The 15,388-nt window shown below is 40.6% G+C and overlaps 1 protein-coding gene across 5 annotated transcripts in view; it reads right to left on the bottom strand.

Moving 5' to 3' along the window:
- LOC309701583 (uncharacterized protein) overlaps positions 1 to 10,929 on the bottom strand; it is a 40,854-nt gene extending 29,925 nt beyond the window's left edge. For 2 of the 5 annotated variants that reach the window (XM_082525785.1, XM_082525786.1), the window contains exons 1-11: positions 10,546 to 10,644; positions 8,685 to 8,743; positions 7,836 to 7,991; positions 4,707 to 4,841; positions 4,402 to 4,515; positions 3,046 to 3,201; positions 2,685 to 2,861; positions 2,478 to 2,600; positions 2,281 to 2,394; positions 1,635 to 1,938; positions 1,350 to 1,465 (exon numbers count right to left, since the gene is read on the bottom strand). In XM_082525785.1, coding sequence (XP_082381911.1) covers positions 1,350 to 1,465; positions 1,635 to 1,938; positions 2,281 to 2,394; positions 2,478 to 2,600; positions 2,685 to 2,861; positions 3,046 to 3,201; positions 4,402 to 4,515; positions 4,707 to 4,841; positions 7,836 to 7,991; positions 8,685 to 8,743; positions 10,546 to 10,555 — 1,464 coding nt within the window. In that variant the 5' untranslated portion in view covers positions 10,556 to 10,644. Of the gene's footprint in view, positions 1 to 1,349; positions 1,466 to 1,634; positions 1,939 to 2,280; positions 2,395 to 2,477; positions 2,601 to 2,684; positions 2,862 to 3,045; positions 3,202 to 4,401; positions 4,516 to 4,706; positions 4,842 to 7,835; positions 7,992 to 8,684; positions 8,744 to 10,545; positions 10,647 to 10,801 lie in introns of those variants that run through there. The other 3 variants (XM_082525788.1, XM_082525787.1, XM_082525789.1) reach the window with 3 other exon arrangements.
- Positions 10,930 to 15,388: the final 4,459 nt, after the last annotated feature.

The raw sequence follows: 15,388 nt of genomic DNA, 5'->3' as shown, positions 1-15,388 counted from the left end.
TCTATAACACTGGACTTATTTTTCTATGAAGGTTTGAAGTTTGTGTTTAAACAAGAGAGAAAAGTGTGAAAATGTTCATGCCTGTCTGAGAAAAGCGTATAAAGTGTGTAGTGAGGGGTTTAAAACAGCTATAATAATTGTAAAAAACATAAAGTTGGCTACTTTGCGTATTTTACCTGTCGCGGGTTATTTTTAGAACGTAACTCCCGCGCTAAACGAGGGAGCGCTGTAGTATAGTACACCATAAACATCTACATTTCTATGTTTTATTGATAAAGATTGCATACAATTGTAACATTTATACTTGAATAACTGCTGGTTTTATCATTCATAGCTCAACAATTAGTGGCTTCTCTTGACTGCAGGAGTTATTTTCTTCAGCAGTGCTGTGCAAACGTTTTGAACAGCCCTTATGTCTTTATGTTTCATGTCTACCTAAAAAAATCAGTCAGACAACTACAGCTCATTCAGAACTCTGCTGCTCGAGTCCTCACTAAGACCAAAAAAGTGGACCACATCAGTCCAGCTCTGAGGTCCTTACACTGGCTGCCTGTCCGTCAGAGGATAGACTTTAAAGTTCTGATGCTGGCCTATAAAGCTCTGAATGGTTTAGGACCAAAATACATCAATGACCTCCTGACCCAGTATGAACCTTCCAGATCCCTCAGGTCATCTGGATCCGGTCTTTTATCAGTTCCCAGAGTCAGAACCAGACACGGAGAAGCTGCATTCAGCTTTTATGCTCCTTATATCTGGAACAAACTCCCAGAAAGCCTCAGATCAGCTGAAACACTCAGTTTATTTAAATCCAGGTTGAAGACTCACCTGTTCTCAGCTGCATTTGAATAAAGCACCAAATCCACACTTTAAGCTTAAATTTCAAAACTTACATTTAACTACTGATTTTATCTACTGTTCTGATTTTATCTGTTTTGATTTTATATACTGTTGTTTGTTTGTTTGTTTGTTAATTAGTTAGTTAGTTTATTTGCTTGTTTTAATCAATTTTAAATCATGCTTTTTATTTGTTCTTGTTTCTAATGTCTCTGTAAAGCACTTTGAATCACCTTGTTGTTGAATTGTGCTATACAAATAAACTTGCCTTGCCTTGCCTATGTTTGACCAAAACAGAGTTGTACAAGCCTGAAACCTGATATCTGGACATCTTTATTCAATACAGCCTGACCTCACTTTTCTTGTTCTGTGAAGGTCACGCCATGACGGTCTTCCACTGGGGTTTTTTTTCCCCTTTTACTGCACTGGCAGTGAATTTGGGATCTTTGCCATAAGCACAGCACAAAAGCACAAAATGCTTTGTTCATCCGACTTGGACAACTTGAAACCCTCACCTGGCTTCTCTTCAGTTCCTCCTCCAGCTGTCTGATTCGACTTTTAGACCAAGCTTTCATTTTTAGGAACTTGGCCTCTGATCTGCTGGCTTCATCTGTTTTCTGCTTTGCTTGTGCTGCAAAAATAACAAAAGAAAAGGTTTGAAGCACTGAAAGAATTTGAAAATGTCCTCATGTTCTGCTGCATTTTGTGAACAAACTAAAAATTCCCAGGATGTACATGGGAAAACGACACAAACTGACCTCTGAAGGAGTTCAGATAAATCATCAAAATGAAGAACCAACCTTCCAGCTCAGCTATCCTCTGGATGGAAGCTGAATCTGTGAGCACATTTCCACTTCCTGATGCCTCCTGACTGGCAGGTGGTGCTGCTGCCTGGGCTCTCCTCAGGTCCTCCAGCTGCCTCATGAGATCCTGTTGGGTTTGATCCAGCTGTGCTTGATGCTGCTCGGTCATTCGCTGCACCTCTGCCTGCTGCTTCTCCATCAGGTCACGGAGTTGTGCTCGCATCACATGCTTCTCTGCCTCCATTTTGGATTCAAGGCTCTCTCGCTCAACTTGTAGCCTCTGCAGCCGCTCTGAGAGTTCCTGCGTGGACAAAGTATTTGTTCCACATAAGTTTCAAGGTGTCATTATTTCAAGAGAGGTTGAAGAATGTCTACGAAACAACAATAGAGAATGTTCTATAGGCTGAATGAAAAGTGTCTGTCTGAAACAAGCTGTTTTAGCCCCTCCCCCTGAGCTCGCTACATGTAAGCAACATTAGGGATATTTCTTCTCTGGTCTGAAAACGAGTGTTTACAACAGTCTGAAGCTGCGTTTAAGCTCAAAGACATTTATTAAATATGGAAATTGATCTTTTTGACAGAAAACAAGGAAAAACACCAACGTCTTTATTGAGACGCAAACAGGAGCGGCGAGTCTGCTAACCTTTATCTGCTGATCTCTCCCGTCCACCTCTCCCTGGAGAACATCAATGACCTGAGTTTTACCCAGCAGCACTTCCTCTTTCTCATGAAGCTTCTGTTTTAGAGCCTTCAGAAGCTGAAAAGGAAAGCACAGATTCACAAACAACACAAAAATTCCAACTTCTTTTAGTTGCATGAACTCCTGACTGTCTGTGTTACCTGCTCCAAGTCTGCACTGGCATCTGACTTGGCTGCTAGCTTGAAGAGCTCCTGTTCATGCATCTGGTTGATCTCCATCAGCTGGCTGTCCTTCTGAATGATGATGTCTTTGAATGTCTGGATCTATAAACAAGCACACGACTCATTGTGAACCCGAGACAGCTAAATTCTACAAAAGAAGCTGTATTGTCCTCTTTGAAAACCTACATTCTGCTTGTACATGCTCTCCTTTTGGCTGTACTGCTCCTTCTCTGTAGCCAGCAGGTCTTTGAGGCTGTCTGTCTGCTCCTGCAGCAAACTGTAGCGCTCCTCTGCTTCCCCCACTTTCTTAGTCAAGCTCTGTACCAGCAACTGCAGCTCCTGCATCGCCCCGCCGTCCTCAGCCTGGGGGGACAGAACACATGAGTGACAGTGACCACATCTCTGAGAAAATGCAAGACATCGCCTGTTGTGACTCAGCTGTAATCCATTTTCTTCTACTTTTCTAACTTTGTCTGCCTATTATTAACACGTGCAATATTTAGAAAAAAGCAGTGAGATGATTCTACATGCTCAAAGCATTTATGACCTTCTGTGGTGGTGCAGGTGTGATGGGCTGATCTCCAGCCAGCGCTGTTTGCAGGTGGACAATGTAGGCCTCTTTTTCTGCCAGTTTCTTGTCCTTCTCTGTCAGCATAGCGTCCATTTCTTCACCACGCTGCCGCTGAGACTCCAACTCCTTCATCTACACAAAGTATTGGTCAGAAAAATTAGATTTCAAAGTGTAAGCGTACACCTAGGGCTGTTCGATATAACGATATATATTGGATGACGATATAAAAACGTCTGTCGTTTGATTTTACGCTATCGTTTGTTTCGTGGTGTCGCAAAATAAACTGTTTACGGTAATATTTCTTCATGGTTCTGATGGTCACTGTAGTAAAGTTCTCTCTTTCTCTTATATATAATATAACCACACTACGGACGGACAAGCGTTTGTTTTTATGCGTTGTCGTTAGCAACAACGACGGTAAAACCACCGCGTGTCCGCTTGTTTATGTTCCACATAAACCTTTCAGAATAAAGCTCAAGATCCTGTTGAGACTTAAACTGAGTCACGTGAAAGAGCAGATTATTTACGGATGAGAAGTAAACAAAGAGCCGCCAGGTGCTAAAAAATAAACCTTAGACTCAAACGTTAGAACGGGCTTTTCCCCGCAGCACGCCGTGTAATAAATACTCACAAAGAAAACGGCGCCGTTACAACTTATGTCTAAAAATGTATTGTTTCATGCATCGGTTAAAACACTCGACTCCAGCTACATGACGCGCAGCTGGAAACACTTCACGCAAGTCGAGATTCACAGAATTGACAGAAAATGTTACATTTCTGTGATTTATATCGTTATCGGACGATAGAATTCTTATATCGGGATATGAGATTTTGGTCATATCGCACAGCCCTACGTACACCTCAGGATATGTCACAACAGAAAAAGAAATGAATACATCCGTTTGCTCAGTGGCACCATTGTGGGTGCGCATATTCATGGAGAGGATGATTATTCTGTAACTACAAGAAGAAATGAAGAAAAAAATATGGAGCCAGGAAAAGTAGAGTAAACTGGATTCATTTTTCCATAAATGTACTGGATTCATCTCTGTCGATACGAGCTGCGTTTCCTGCGGCCATTTCTTTGTTCTCTGCTGAAATTAGCTGCCGTTGCTGTTCTTCTGTTGTGATTATAATTCAAATTAAGAAAGATAAATGTAATTATAAAAAAATAACTTCAAATAATTAAGTGGACATGGTGGGGACACAGGGTAAGGCTAGTTAGGCCAAGACTAGCACATATGTGTGTTCCAACAATACTCCAAGTAACATCAGTGGGAAATATCTCATTTCCCTTTATCTGGTAGGCATCAGAATCAAAGTATGCTTTACTTTGGTTTCCAGTTCCACATCTCTTTGTCCAAGCTGCTGTTCTAGTTCATCAACCTTCTTCTTCAGCAGGACAATCTTGCCTCGACTGGCTTGCTCTCCTCCTTCTGATGAACCCTAAACATGAAGAAAGCACTTTAACAACCCCAATGGAAACAGAGCAGAAACATGATTCAAATGGGATCCACATGGCATGACTGTGTCTGAGCTTATAAAGCCAATGGTGCACTGAATCGCTGGAAAACGTTTAGTATTTATTCATTTCTACGTTTAACCCTTCAGTTCTGGATGTGTGTGCACATCTCCACCTTTTTGCCGTGTGTTGGTGTGCTCGGCCCCTGCTGCTTCTTCAGCTCCTCGAGCTGTGCCGTCAGAGACGTCACCTTGGCCTTGTTCTGCAGACGCAGTTTGGACAGTTTGGCTTCACAGGCCTCCTTCTCAGCCTGAAAACACAAAGAAGAACTTTAACTCCAGTTTAGTGCTTCGTTACGTCATCAGACCAGATGGTTTAACTGTAATATTTTAGGACACGTTTAGATGTGTGTGTGTGTGTGTGTGTGTGTGTGTGTGTGTGTGTGTGTGTGTGTGTGTGTGTGTGTGTGTGTGTGTGTGTGTGTGTGTGTGTGTGTGTGTGTGGAAGCACAGCAAAGGTTTACAATGCAGGAAATGCTTGCACTCTCCTGTAGCGCGGTTGCTAAATCAAACACATTCCTGTCTTTACTGTGGATTGAAAGGCTTGACAGTTTAATATTTAACACAGTTGATGTTTCTCACTGAAAGATCCAAGTCAGAGAGCAGCTTTAAAAACAGTTTTGACCAATTGTGCCTGCCTCAATATTCCATTTCCCAATCTATGTGATGACTCATAGGATTGAATAATTTAAGCACAGTCCTTATAAATCAAGGAACACCATGCAGAGTCCTGCACACTGGAAAAACTTACTCATAGACTTAATCTTTGAAAAATGTATCCATCTGTGTACCCACATCCCCTTTTTTTGCTTGATTTTCTATCAAAAACTGAACAATGTTTACATTTTTAGCTATATCTGCACGCTACTCAAGAACACACTGACAGCCCAGCTGAGGCCACCATTTATAAATAGCACGTGTCAGTCTCTATTTAAAACTAACAATTGTACCTTTAGAGGTGGAATTTGCAAACATTCATTCAGAATTTGCTTCTAATCTGATTCTAATACAGTTACAGTTGAGTGTTTGGACAATGGCAAATTTGCCTCTGTGTGCACAGGGGATTTTTAATCAAACAACCAAGATGAAACTCAAGATTTTCAGCTTCAACTCGAGGTGTTTAACCAAAGTCTTGTATCAACAGTTTAGGATTTACAGACATCTGTTCCCTCATCATTCCATGAGAAAGTAAGTAGATAAAAGATATGAAATTGAGTGAACTGAGCACTAAGGTTGAACTTGTATTGTAAAGATTCAATAAGAGAAAGCAAAAACTAAATCGATAAACTGGTACATTCAGCCAATCCATCAAAGCCCAGACATGTCCACTAGCCTATCCAGAGGAACACAGACTTTTTCAGGCCGGCTGAGAATCTCTCCACTGTGTACGGGGTTGACCTGAGGGCCTCCTCCAAGTAGAACATGTACAAAACACCTCACCCAGAAAGCATCAGGTCAGATGCCCAAACCACCTCTCAATATAGAGGAATAGCAGCTCTACGCTTCACACTTACCTTGCAGCAGCAGATTTGAGCAGGCACCTGTCTGCCCAGCCTTCTTCAGAATGATGTCAAAGTTCTGCTGGAGGTGGGAATTAAACTTCATGTGGACCCAGGCCACTGCAACATGCTCCCAGCTAGGGCTGGGCCATATCATACCGTTCACGGTAATACCGGTATAACGTTGGGCAACGATAAGAAAATGAAATACCGCGATAGAATATGGGTAAAACGCACATGCCTTTGTTTACACATGGCGGAAAGAGCATGGCGGCGACGGAGAATGAGAAGGGTGAAAGTGGAACTGGTTTAGCTTTCGTCCGTCAGATACAAAGCACTATTTTTGGTAGCGCATGCTAGCAGGCCGTCGTTATTACCGTGTTGTATGGAAAATACGGCGCACTTAAAATCATCCTTTGATTTTTCTGAAAGTCGACAGAGCCCCTTATAATCCCGTGGGCCTTATGTATGAACTCTGGTTGTGTTTACTGACCTCGAAACGGTTTTATGTACACGGCGCTCGAAAATCTGTCAAATGTTTTAGTGCGACTTTGCTGAGCTACGAAGCCGCAGCGCTCGATGGATTGTTGGAGCATTATGCTATCGTAGGCGTAGACGTACTGCACCTCAACATGATATCACCGTATTGTGTGTGTATAACCTCTTTTTAAGTGTTGTGGATATTATACATGGTTATGCTGAGGATATGTCGGCCAGTTTCCACTGGAAATGCCTTTTGGTTAAACTGTCAGCGAGGAATTTGCACTGTTACATTTTTATATAACTTTAATGCACATAAAAAAACAGCTGCTTGTTTAAGTGAAAATACATTGATGGGGTTTTTTGCACTAATAAAGTTGTGGAGTCATAAAGTATTTTGTCTAGTGTCAGTTATATCGTCAGTTATATCGTTTTCAAATGTATATCGTGATAAATATTTTTGGTCATATCGCCCTGCTCTACTCCCAGTACACCCTCACTATGTGTTTGGGTGTGTCTAGCCTTTTCAGCACCTTCTGCCAAATCACCCCCAGGTGGTGAACAGGCGACAGTTCAGCTCCTCTCTTCACCCAACTGTCTAACAGTGTAATTCGGTGCATAAGCATAAAGGACAGTCAGGATCCGTTCTCTGACCTGAATACGTAAGGAAATGACTCTCTCGTCCGAAAGACTGTTTCCAAGCCATGTGCTGGGGAGACCCCAACTATATCTAGCTGGTATTGCTAAACCTCACGCACAAGTTCAAGGGGGTTAGGCTATATTCATCCAGGCACCACAGGCTGAGGCCTGCCTAACAGGTTGGGAACCCAGTAACTCGGTCTTGGGCAGAGTGAATCCAACTATTAAAAGCAATCCTTGCATTAAAAATTTTATAAGATTGTCCAATTACTTTTAAACCTGTGAAATGGAGGATGTATGTATGTGTATAAAAATAACTAAATAGCTATAACTGCTACAGTAATGCAATACTTTTGTTAAACCCTTGAATAAAGCTGAAAGTTTGCACTCCAATCATATATTGATGGTTTAATTTAAATTCCACTCTGATGATGTTAGGCAAAATTTCAAGAAATATATAATTATCAAAATACTAATGGACCTGACTGTATGATAACAAAAGCTAGCACATGTTTTTCATGGTTTAATCAGAGAAATATGATCCCAGTTTGGCACAACTGGACATCACTGTCCTACCAGATGCACAGCTCTTTATTGGACTAATATTGTAGAAGAAATTGTCCCCACCTTCAGCTGGTCATCTTTGGAGCAAAGAGCTGCATCTTTTTCACGAATCATCTCCTTCAGCTGAGTGACAAGCTGCTCAGTCTGGGTCAGCCTCTCTGCCATTTCTTCCACAGGAATCTCTCCGCCACCAGCATGGCTGGGTGGAGAGCCCGAGCCCTGAGAAGAGACGGACGAGGTGGTGAGTCAGTGAAAGGAACACTGATAATGTTGCAGTGAGTGCCCTCATGTTTATTTGCAACACAAAATGCTGCTTTGTTTAGAAACTGTGTAGAGTATGCAGAGACTGAACATATATATGAGTGAGAAGTATTAGAATGATAATGCAGTAATAGTACTGTAATATTATAATAGAGTGCAGAAAATGTACAATATGATTTGCAAATTGACACTGATTACATCAGTTAGTCAGAACTAATCCGAATGTCAACATATGAGCTATAAAGCAAAGAGGATCCAGATGTGAGGAGCTTTAAGCTTTAACAGTGACTCCGCGCCCTCACAGGCAGCCAAGTCAAAGCCAGCAGTCCCACTGCATAGCTTACACCAGGTTTCCTTTCAGCTAATTTAATGCCTTTTATATAATAATGACACCACGTGAAATGACATGAAATGATTCATCACAGTGTGAAAAATGCTGTCAGGTACATAGAAAGGTTACTCTGTAGCAGCTGTGGTTTTGAAAAGGTGATGGAGGCAAAATCTGGAAACAGTCCAGTGTTCCAGTGTGCCAAAGTCTAGCACTTTAAGGGCTTAATGCTTGTGTAATCTTTCAGAATATAGTTTGTTATCGGTGATAATCAGTGATTACTGAGCCTTCGAGGAATGGGAAACGAGCACATGTGTACTTACTCCAGAGCCGGGCTCTCCCTCTTCACCAGAAAACCATTTAAGCATGGTTACTCTTGGACCTGAAACATCAACACAAAAAGTAAATATTCACAGAGTTTCAGTTCTCTTCAGTGTGTTACAAGAAGAAAATCTGCATGTATTATTCATCACATCTTACGGCACACACCTCTACATCCCATCCCATCTTTTTTCACTGCTATGGTGAATATTCATATTCAACAATTTGCTCAGTGTAAGTACAAATACTCCCAAGAGGCAGTTTTGTTTTGGTTTTTTATCTTGGTTCTGTATAACGGCAATGAACAGATATTTGTACCATGGTCACCTCGGGCACACCGCTCTGATGGTGAGCCTAAAAGCCCCACCCACCTGCTGTTCAAACTTCTGTTTACAAAGAGTAGAAGAAGAAGGGGTGAACGGGAAGGAGCAGTATATCTTGTTTCAGATAGGATAAAATGAGGGCCTGCATTAAGGCTCAGCAGAAGCTAAATAATGCTTAGATGGAACTGTGAATCATCCAAAGCAATATGCTGGGCTAATTATCTCATTTCTTTCATATCAGCAAGGATTTTGGCATCCAACAACTCTCAAAACAAAACAGTCTAATGAGGATAAAACCATTTCTTTGCATTCACTCGTCACCTCTCTTACAGTGGTGCACTTTTGCCTCTTCAGACTCACTTTTGTTTAGTTCAGGATGAGCCAGGGTGACTCAAAGTCAGCCTTTGTTCAGGAAGGACTACGTGGAAGAAGTACAAGTCATAAGATTTCACTAAGTAAACCTTTAGAAGAACTATTAAAGCCTTGTGGTGATGCAAGTGAGTCAGCTGCTGCCTAGGGTGTGGAGATGGTTGCCCTTATGAAACGGGCTTTATGTCAGAAACGCCATTTAATCTGAGCCTAAAGTTCTCTAAAAAAATGTTTATAATTGACAACAAAAGCCTATAATAATGTAAATGAATTAGAAGGTCAGCGGTCACAGCATTACAGGCAACACAAGACTGTGCTCGCAATGTCCGCTCTTAAAATATTTACTAGCACTCTAGAATATCAGATTGACTGAGGAGTGCAGGAAGGTTTTCAGGTCACCTGAGCTAACAGGATAAAGCTATGCCAAGTCAGACAAGGGGCTGTTTGGATGGTGACCAAGGATAGATTTAAATATAACTGTAAAGACTTTCTAACTTTCCAAAAGGCCATCAGCTGATTTGGAGCAACAAAAGGCATGTCCTTCCTTAAACCCAGACCGACAGGTGTTGATCTTCCACTCAAACCACTGCAAGACTAAATGTAGGCTTAAACTGACCACGACTCGAGGCCCTGTGCTTCACATAGGGCACCAACAGGGTGCATGATCAGCCAAATTCATTCAGCTCGCTGAACCGTCCAACCCACGTGACGCAAGGTGGAAATATCAGGTCAAACTGGTTTTCCGATTCATGCCACAGTGTAGCTTTTCATGAATTTCAGGACTTTTTTAGGTTTCTGCGAATTATACCTACAAACACAAGTTTCAAGCAACAATGAGCCACAAGCAAGAAGAACAACTGAAGTCTGCATGAAGTCTATAACGCAGAATCATTCCCGGTCAGACTGGGAATGTGTGGTATTTTATCCTTAAATCCTCCTAGTGTGCCTAATATATGGAAATTAGGAGCACGGTTTAAGCTACTGCAGGCAAACATTGTTGAAACACAAGCTCGCGTTTATATGGTAATTATACACACACTAAATTCATAATAGAATCGCCATGTTACAGGAGGAAAAATAAGAAATGTAGCGTCTCTAACGTTTGCTCGACATTAGCCGAGCTTGAGTTAGCAACCGGGATCAGCAATTCTTACAACTGACCGTCCCGTACCACAAGTCATCCGACCTCATAACGCTTCGCACTTCGTTCAGCAGCAGGTCTTTAGGGGCTGCCCCGTGCAGGTCGGTCGGGTTTTTTTTTTTAAATGACCAGTTATAGCTAACGCTAATCCAACCAGCTAACTTAATCTTGTCAGCTATGCAGCTACATGCTAACATAGTTAGCTCTGAATTTCATCTTGGCCGCACGAGAAATTCGCTATGTCATGCGTCTTATACCCGGTAAAACATTACTTTCAACAGCTCACCGGGTTCACAAAGTCATGAAGAATCCACTTCAAAGATCGCCACGTTAAACAAATCCTGCAATATTACATTTTTATTCTTCTTGACGACTAAAGTGAAACGGGACAGATTGCTCACGTTTGTCAATAGACAATTGGGATGACAATGCGCATGCGCATTTCTGTTATCTTTGCGGGAGTCCGGAGGGTACCCATCTGTGTATAATTATTAACGAGTTACACATTGCATATAAAAATAATGTATTTGTCCACAATAAAGGAGTTAAGTCTTCCATTAGCTAAACATTTAAATTTAAACACTGGAATAGGCATGCTGTACTCTCCAATCCTTATCAAAGAGAAACCAGCGACCAAGAGAATAATCGTCATACCATTTCCGCTTTCGTTTAAACGGCCCTTTGCTGAACCCTAATTTTGTTGGCAAACAGTGTGTCACCACAATAGTTTTATCAAGCACCACTTTCAATCTGATATTTCTTTTTTTCTCCTTTTTTAAACGATAAAAACTAAAATGACTCTTTGCTTTCTCTAAGTATTTCAACAGATTTCTTTCTGTATTTCAAGAAATCAAAACAACAAAATTCAAATTGTCATCACCTTGCCTTTCTCCCCCCAACCGCTCAACCGTGGTATTCACGTGGTTTGGAGAAAAAGCAAGAGAGGTAAGGTTAGGGTGGTTTGGTGCAGAGGAGTAATAGTGGACATACTGGACAAAGGATGGCGCAACTAGTTAAGAAGAAATAAGGAAGACCAAAGAGAAGATTCATGGATATAGCAAAGAAGGACATGCAGAGGTTTGGTATGACAAAAGAGGAGGGACAGGATATGTTGGCAGGATATCCACTATGGCAACCCTTAAAGGGAGCGTGTTGTTAATAATCATTTTTTGGTTTTTTGCGACTAACAGTAAGAACAATACGTTTACATTACATATAAACATACATATAATGTAGGCAGTATGCTGTAACGTATCCAATGCTACATACAACTGGCTATTTTAAAAATGACCACAGAGGTGTGCAACCTTTTTAATCTGCTTAACTCTGCATTTATCAGTAAAACTCTTTTGGCTATTAACCATTGGTTACAAATTGAGTACAAACACACACATGTACACAGCGTAGATGTGTACATGTGTACAAACTGCTGACCTGAGTGAGTAACTAGTACAGTATGAAAAACGAAGAAAATGCAACATGATGTAAAAAAATATATATATATATATACATATATATATATATATATATATATATATATATATATATATATATATATAGTTTGATGGCACCAGGTGCAAAATAATCTCCTGTCCTGTCCTATGTCCTCCCACATGTACAGTATGTAGTGTAATTTGTACATAAAGTGACAAATCCACAGATAATTATACCAGTTTTAGTATCTCTCAGCTCCTTGTTTTGGTTAGTTTTTTACCGTATTGCCTGGTTTCATCAGAAAGTTTCTTTTAGTCTCTCTTGCCAAATGATAAAATGGCAGAAATACAACTTGCTGTGAACAAAATATGTTTTATTTTGCTGTAAAAGGGCAAAAGAAGTTGTTGTAATAAGTTTAAATGGATACATTATTACACGTGACAAAGATTCCAAGTGCAACAAAGAAACAAAAGTCATGCTCACATTCAGTGTTACGCTGCCTCCTTTGGCACACTCCTGCATGACATAATACAGTGTTATTGTTATCTGTTATTGTCTTTTCTTTAATAATGTTCTTAGACTTTCTGGCAGCACTCTTAGGTGGGAAAAGTTGCATCTGAACAAACTAGAAGACTTCCAGAATGTCCTTTACATATATGACACTAAAGTGGACAAGTTTAACCATAACATACCTCACCGAAGAAGAAACAGCACAGCAGAAACAGTCTATACCAACTGTCAAGCACACAGTGGTGGAGGGGTGATGATTTGGGCTTGGATCACTTGCAGTCATGGAAAACTCTGTGTTCCAAAGTGTTCTAGTGTCAAATGTGAGGCCATCTATCCAAGAGCTAAAGCTTGGCTAAAACTGGGTCATACAACAGAACACGGATCCAAGCACACCAGCACATAAAGGCTAAAAAAGAAGGTGTCAAAGTTTTGACTCAGCACAGTTAAAATTCAGACCTCAGTCTGAGTGAACTGCTGTGCATAAATTATTTACTTGCAAACCTCAATCAACACTATTGTAAAGAAGTGTTGGTCAAAATCCCTCAACAGAGAATGGATAGATTGATAAATTCACACAGTGAATAATTCCTTGAAGTTATTGCTGTGAAAAGAAGACCCGCCTGTGCCTCAATTTTATTCTGCAACCTAGACATCCACATTACTCACACTCTCACATAACACATACATATAGGGCCTTGGGGGTGGGCACATTTTACAGCATCCAGAGGATGGTCGGTGTATTCCAACCCACCTCTGGCGCTGGTGCCCTACCCTCAATTTTAAATGCATATAGACACTGAGGGTTTTTGGGAGGAGCCGTGCTGCTCTCTGATAGGAAGCAGGAACCATGCTCTCCTGTGTTTTAAATGTGGCAAAAAGAGCAGAGCTTCAATCTTCATGCAGTGGACTGTGTAATATGAATGCATCATTGTGGGCCATATAAAGCAAGGATTTTTAAATGAGCTTTGTTCACTCTGTCACTGTCATAGACAGAATAAAGATCTGATTAAAAAATATGTACATTTCTTTATACTGCCATAATTTATATTAGATATTGAAATCTGAGTATTCAGCTCTAACCTGACAGGACAAACTGTAGGTGACAGACACTGAACATTAGCAACGAGAGAACATGGCTCGCTGATGGGCACTTTGAGCACTCAAACAAAAGTTATTGTTCTCCTCTCATGGCTACATCTCAGCAAGACTTACTTCTTGAAGGGCTTTGACGCTACCATGTAGTCAAATGGACTAAAGATGGTGGAACATGATGAGGCTACCCTGAAATATTTATGAAAAGATGACCTCTTTTGTCATTTTTCTCACTTCTACACATTTATGTCAATTTATTATTTACAACCAATGCATGTTTAATACAAATAAACTGGACATGTCAACTCACAGGCCAGTGCCAAAATATTAGGCTTACCTGACAGGCACAGACCTCTCAGTTCAGTTTTGATTTCCCAGGGGAGTGCTCATCTACACAGACTAAAAGCTTTTGAGTGTCTACGTTCTCTACTGACAAAATAAACATGCCTGAAAAAAACATATAAGAACATGTAATCATAACTGGATTATTACATATGCCAGTGTTCTTCTGGGACTGGCTAATATGTGCTTTAAAGCAGTTTGAGTGCTCCAGTAGAATAAAAAAGCACTGCGTAAAAACTAGTCCAATCCATTTATTATGAAGACATTTACATTAACTTTCAACATTCAGTTAAACCTTCAGCAAGCTGTGATTATTATTCTGCTGTCATAAATTCTGTTTATAAACATTTTTTACTTGCATGTATGAACAGCATAGATAGATAGATAGATAGATAGATAGATAGATAGATAGATAGATAGATAGATAGATAGATAGATAGATAGATAGATAGATAGATAGATAGATTCCTCTGAGGTCAAGGGAAAGCTTCTGGTCATAAAAACATAATATCAAAAAAAATGCCATAAATAGTTTTTAATTCTCAAACATTTTATGAAATACACTCAAATACCAGGTCTCCTCAGCACACTTGCAAATAGTTTTTGATGAGTGGCAGTTAGGCTGTTCAACATCTTGAAGAACTTTTCTTCTTGTCAGCCTCTTCAGTCTCTTCGTGTGATCTCTCACTGGCTCTATGAAGCTGAGATCAGATTGGTTCGCCACTGGCAGGATGCTCGGGTTCGTTGCCATGGGCAACAGGTTTAGTGGCAAAATGTTTGCGACCCATGTGTAGCAGGGATTAGTTATCGGCTGTTATACACTTAAGCCTAACATGTCTTATTTCACAAATCTTAACATGGATTCAGTTGTTTTTCTTCACATTAATCTACACAAAGTCCTCAGCAAAGACAAATCTGTGGATTTATTAGCAGTAGGCTGTTAAATGTTAAATAGGGTCCTTTAAATTCAGTGCAAGTTTGCTTGATTTTGTTTTGATAGTTTACAGATCTAAGGTTCCACTGTTTCCTTTCTCCATTTACAGTAGAGTTACAGAGGCTCCATATGACCCTGAGACTGCCAAGCTCAGAGGATGCTCCTCATCCTCTACATTAGGAACCACAGAGATGTTCCAAACATTCACACATGTCTGCTGGTGGGTTTAGACGACGCCAAACTGAGCCAGGTCGCTCAGCTCCATGTCACCAAAGGCCTCCCAGGGACAGACCACTGCAGAGTCTGCAAGGTAAGAAAAATAAAAGCCAAGCATAAGATTTAAACATAAAACAGCTTCATAATAAACATAATAATCACACTCACCTCCAGGCTCCTCCATCCCTGGGACATCATTGTCAAAGCTATTGGAAAGGCAGATGGAAAGTATTCAAAGAAAGTACAAGAAACTGATGTATAAATGTAAATAATTACTCAACTCACCCCTTCTGTCCAGGTTTGGGAGCTTTGCTCTTAAACTGCCGAGATCCCTTCTGCTTGAAC

Source organism: Aulonocara stuartgranti (assembly GCF_965226115.1).
Source record: "Aulonocara stuartgranti genome assembly, chromosome: 1".
In the NCBI taxonomy this organism is placed as follows: Eukaryota; Metazoa; Chordata; class Actinopteri; order Cichliformes; family Cichlidae; genus Aulonocara; species Aulonocara stuartgranti.
Note: the sequence above shows the minus strand (reverse complement) of the source record. Positions and strands in the feature narration are given on the sequence as shown.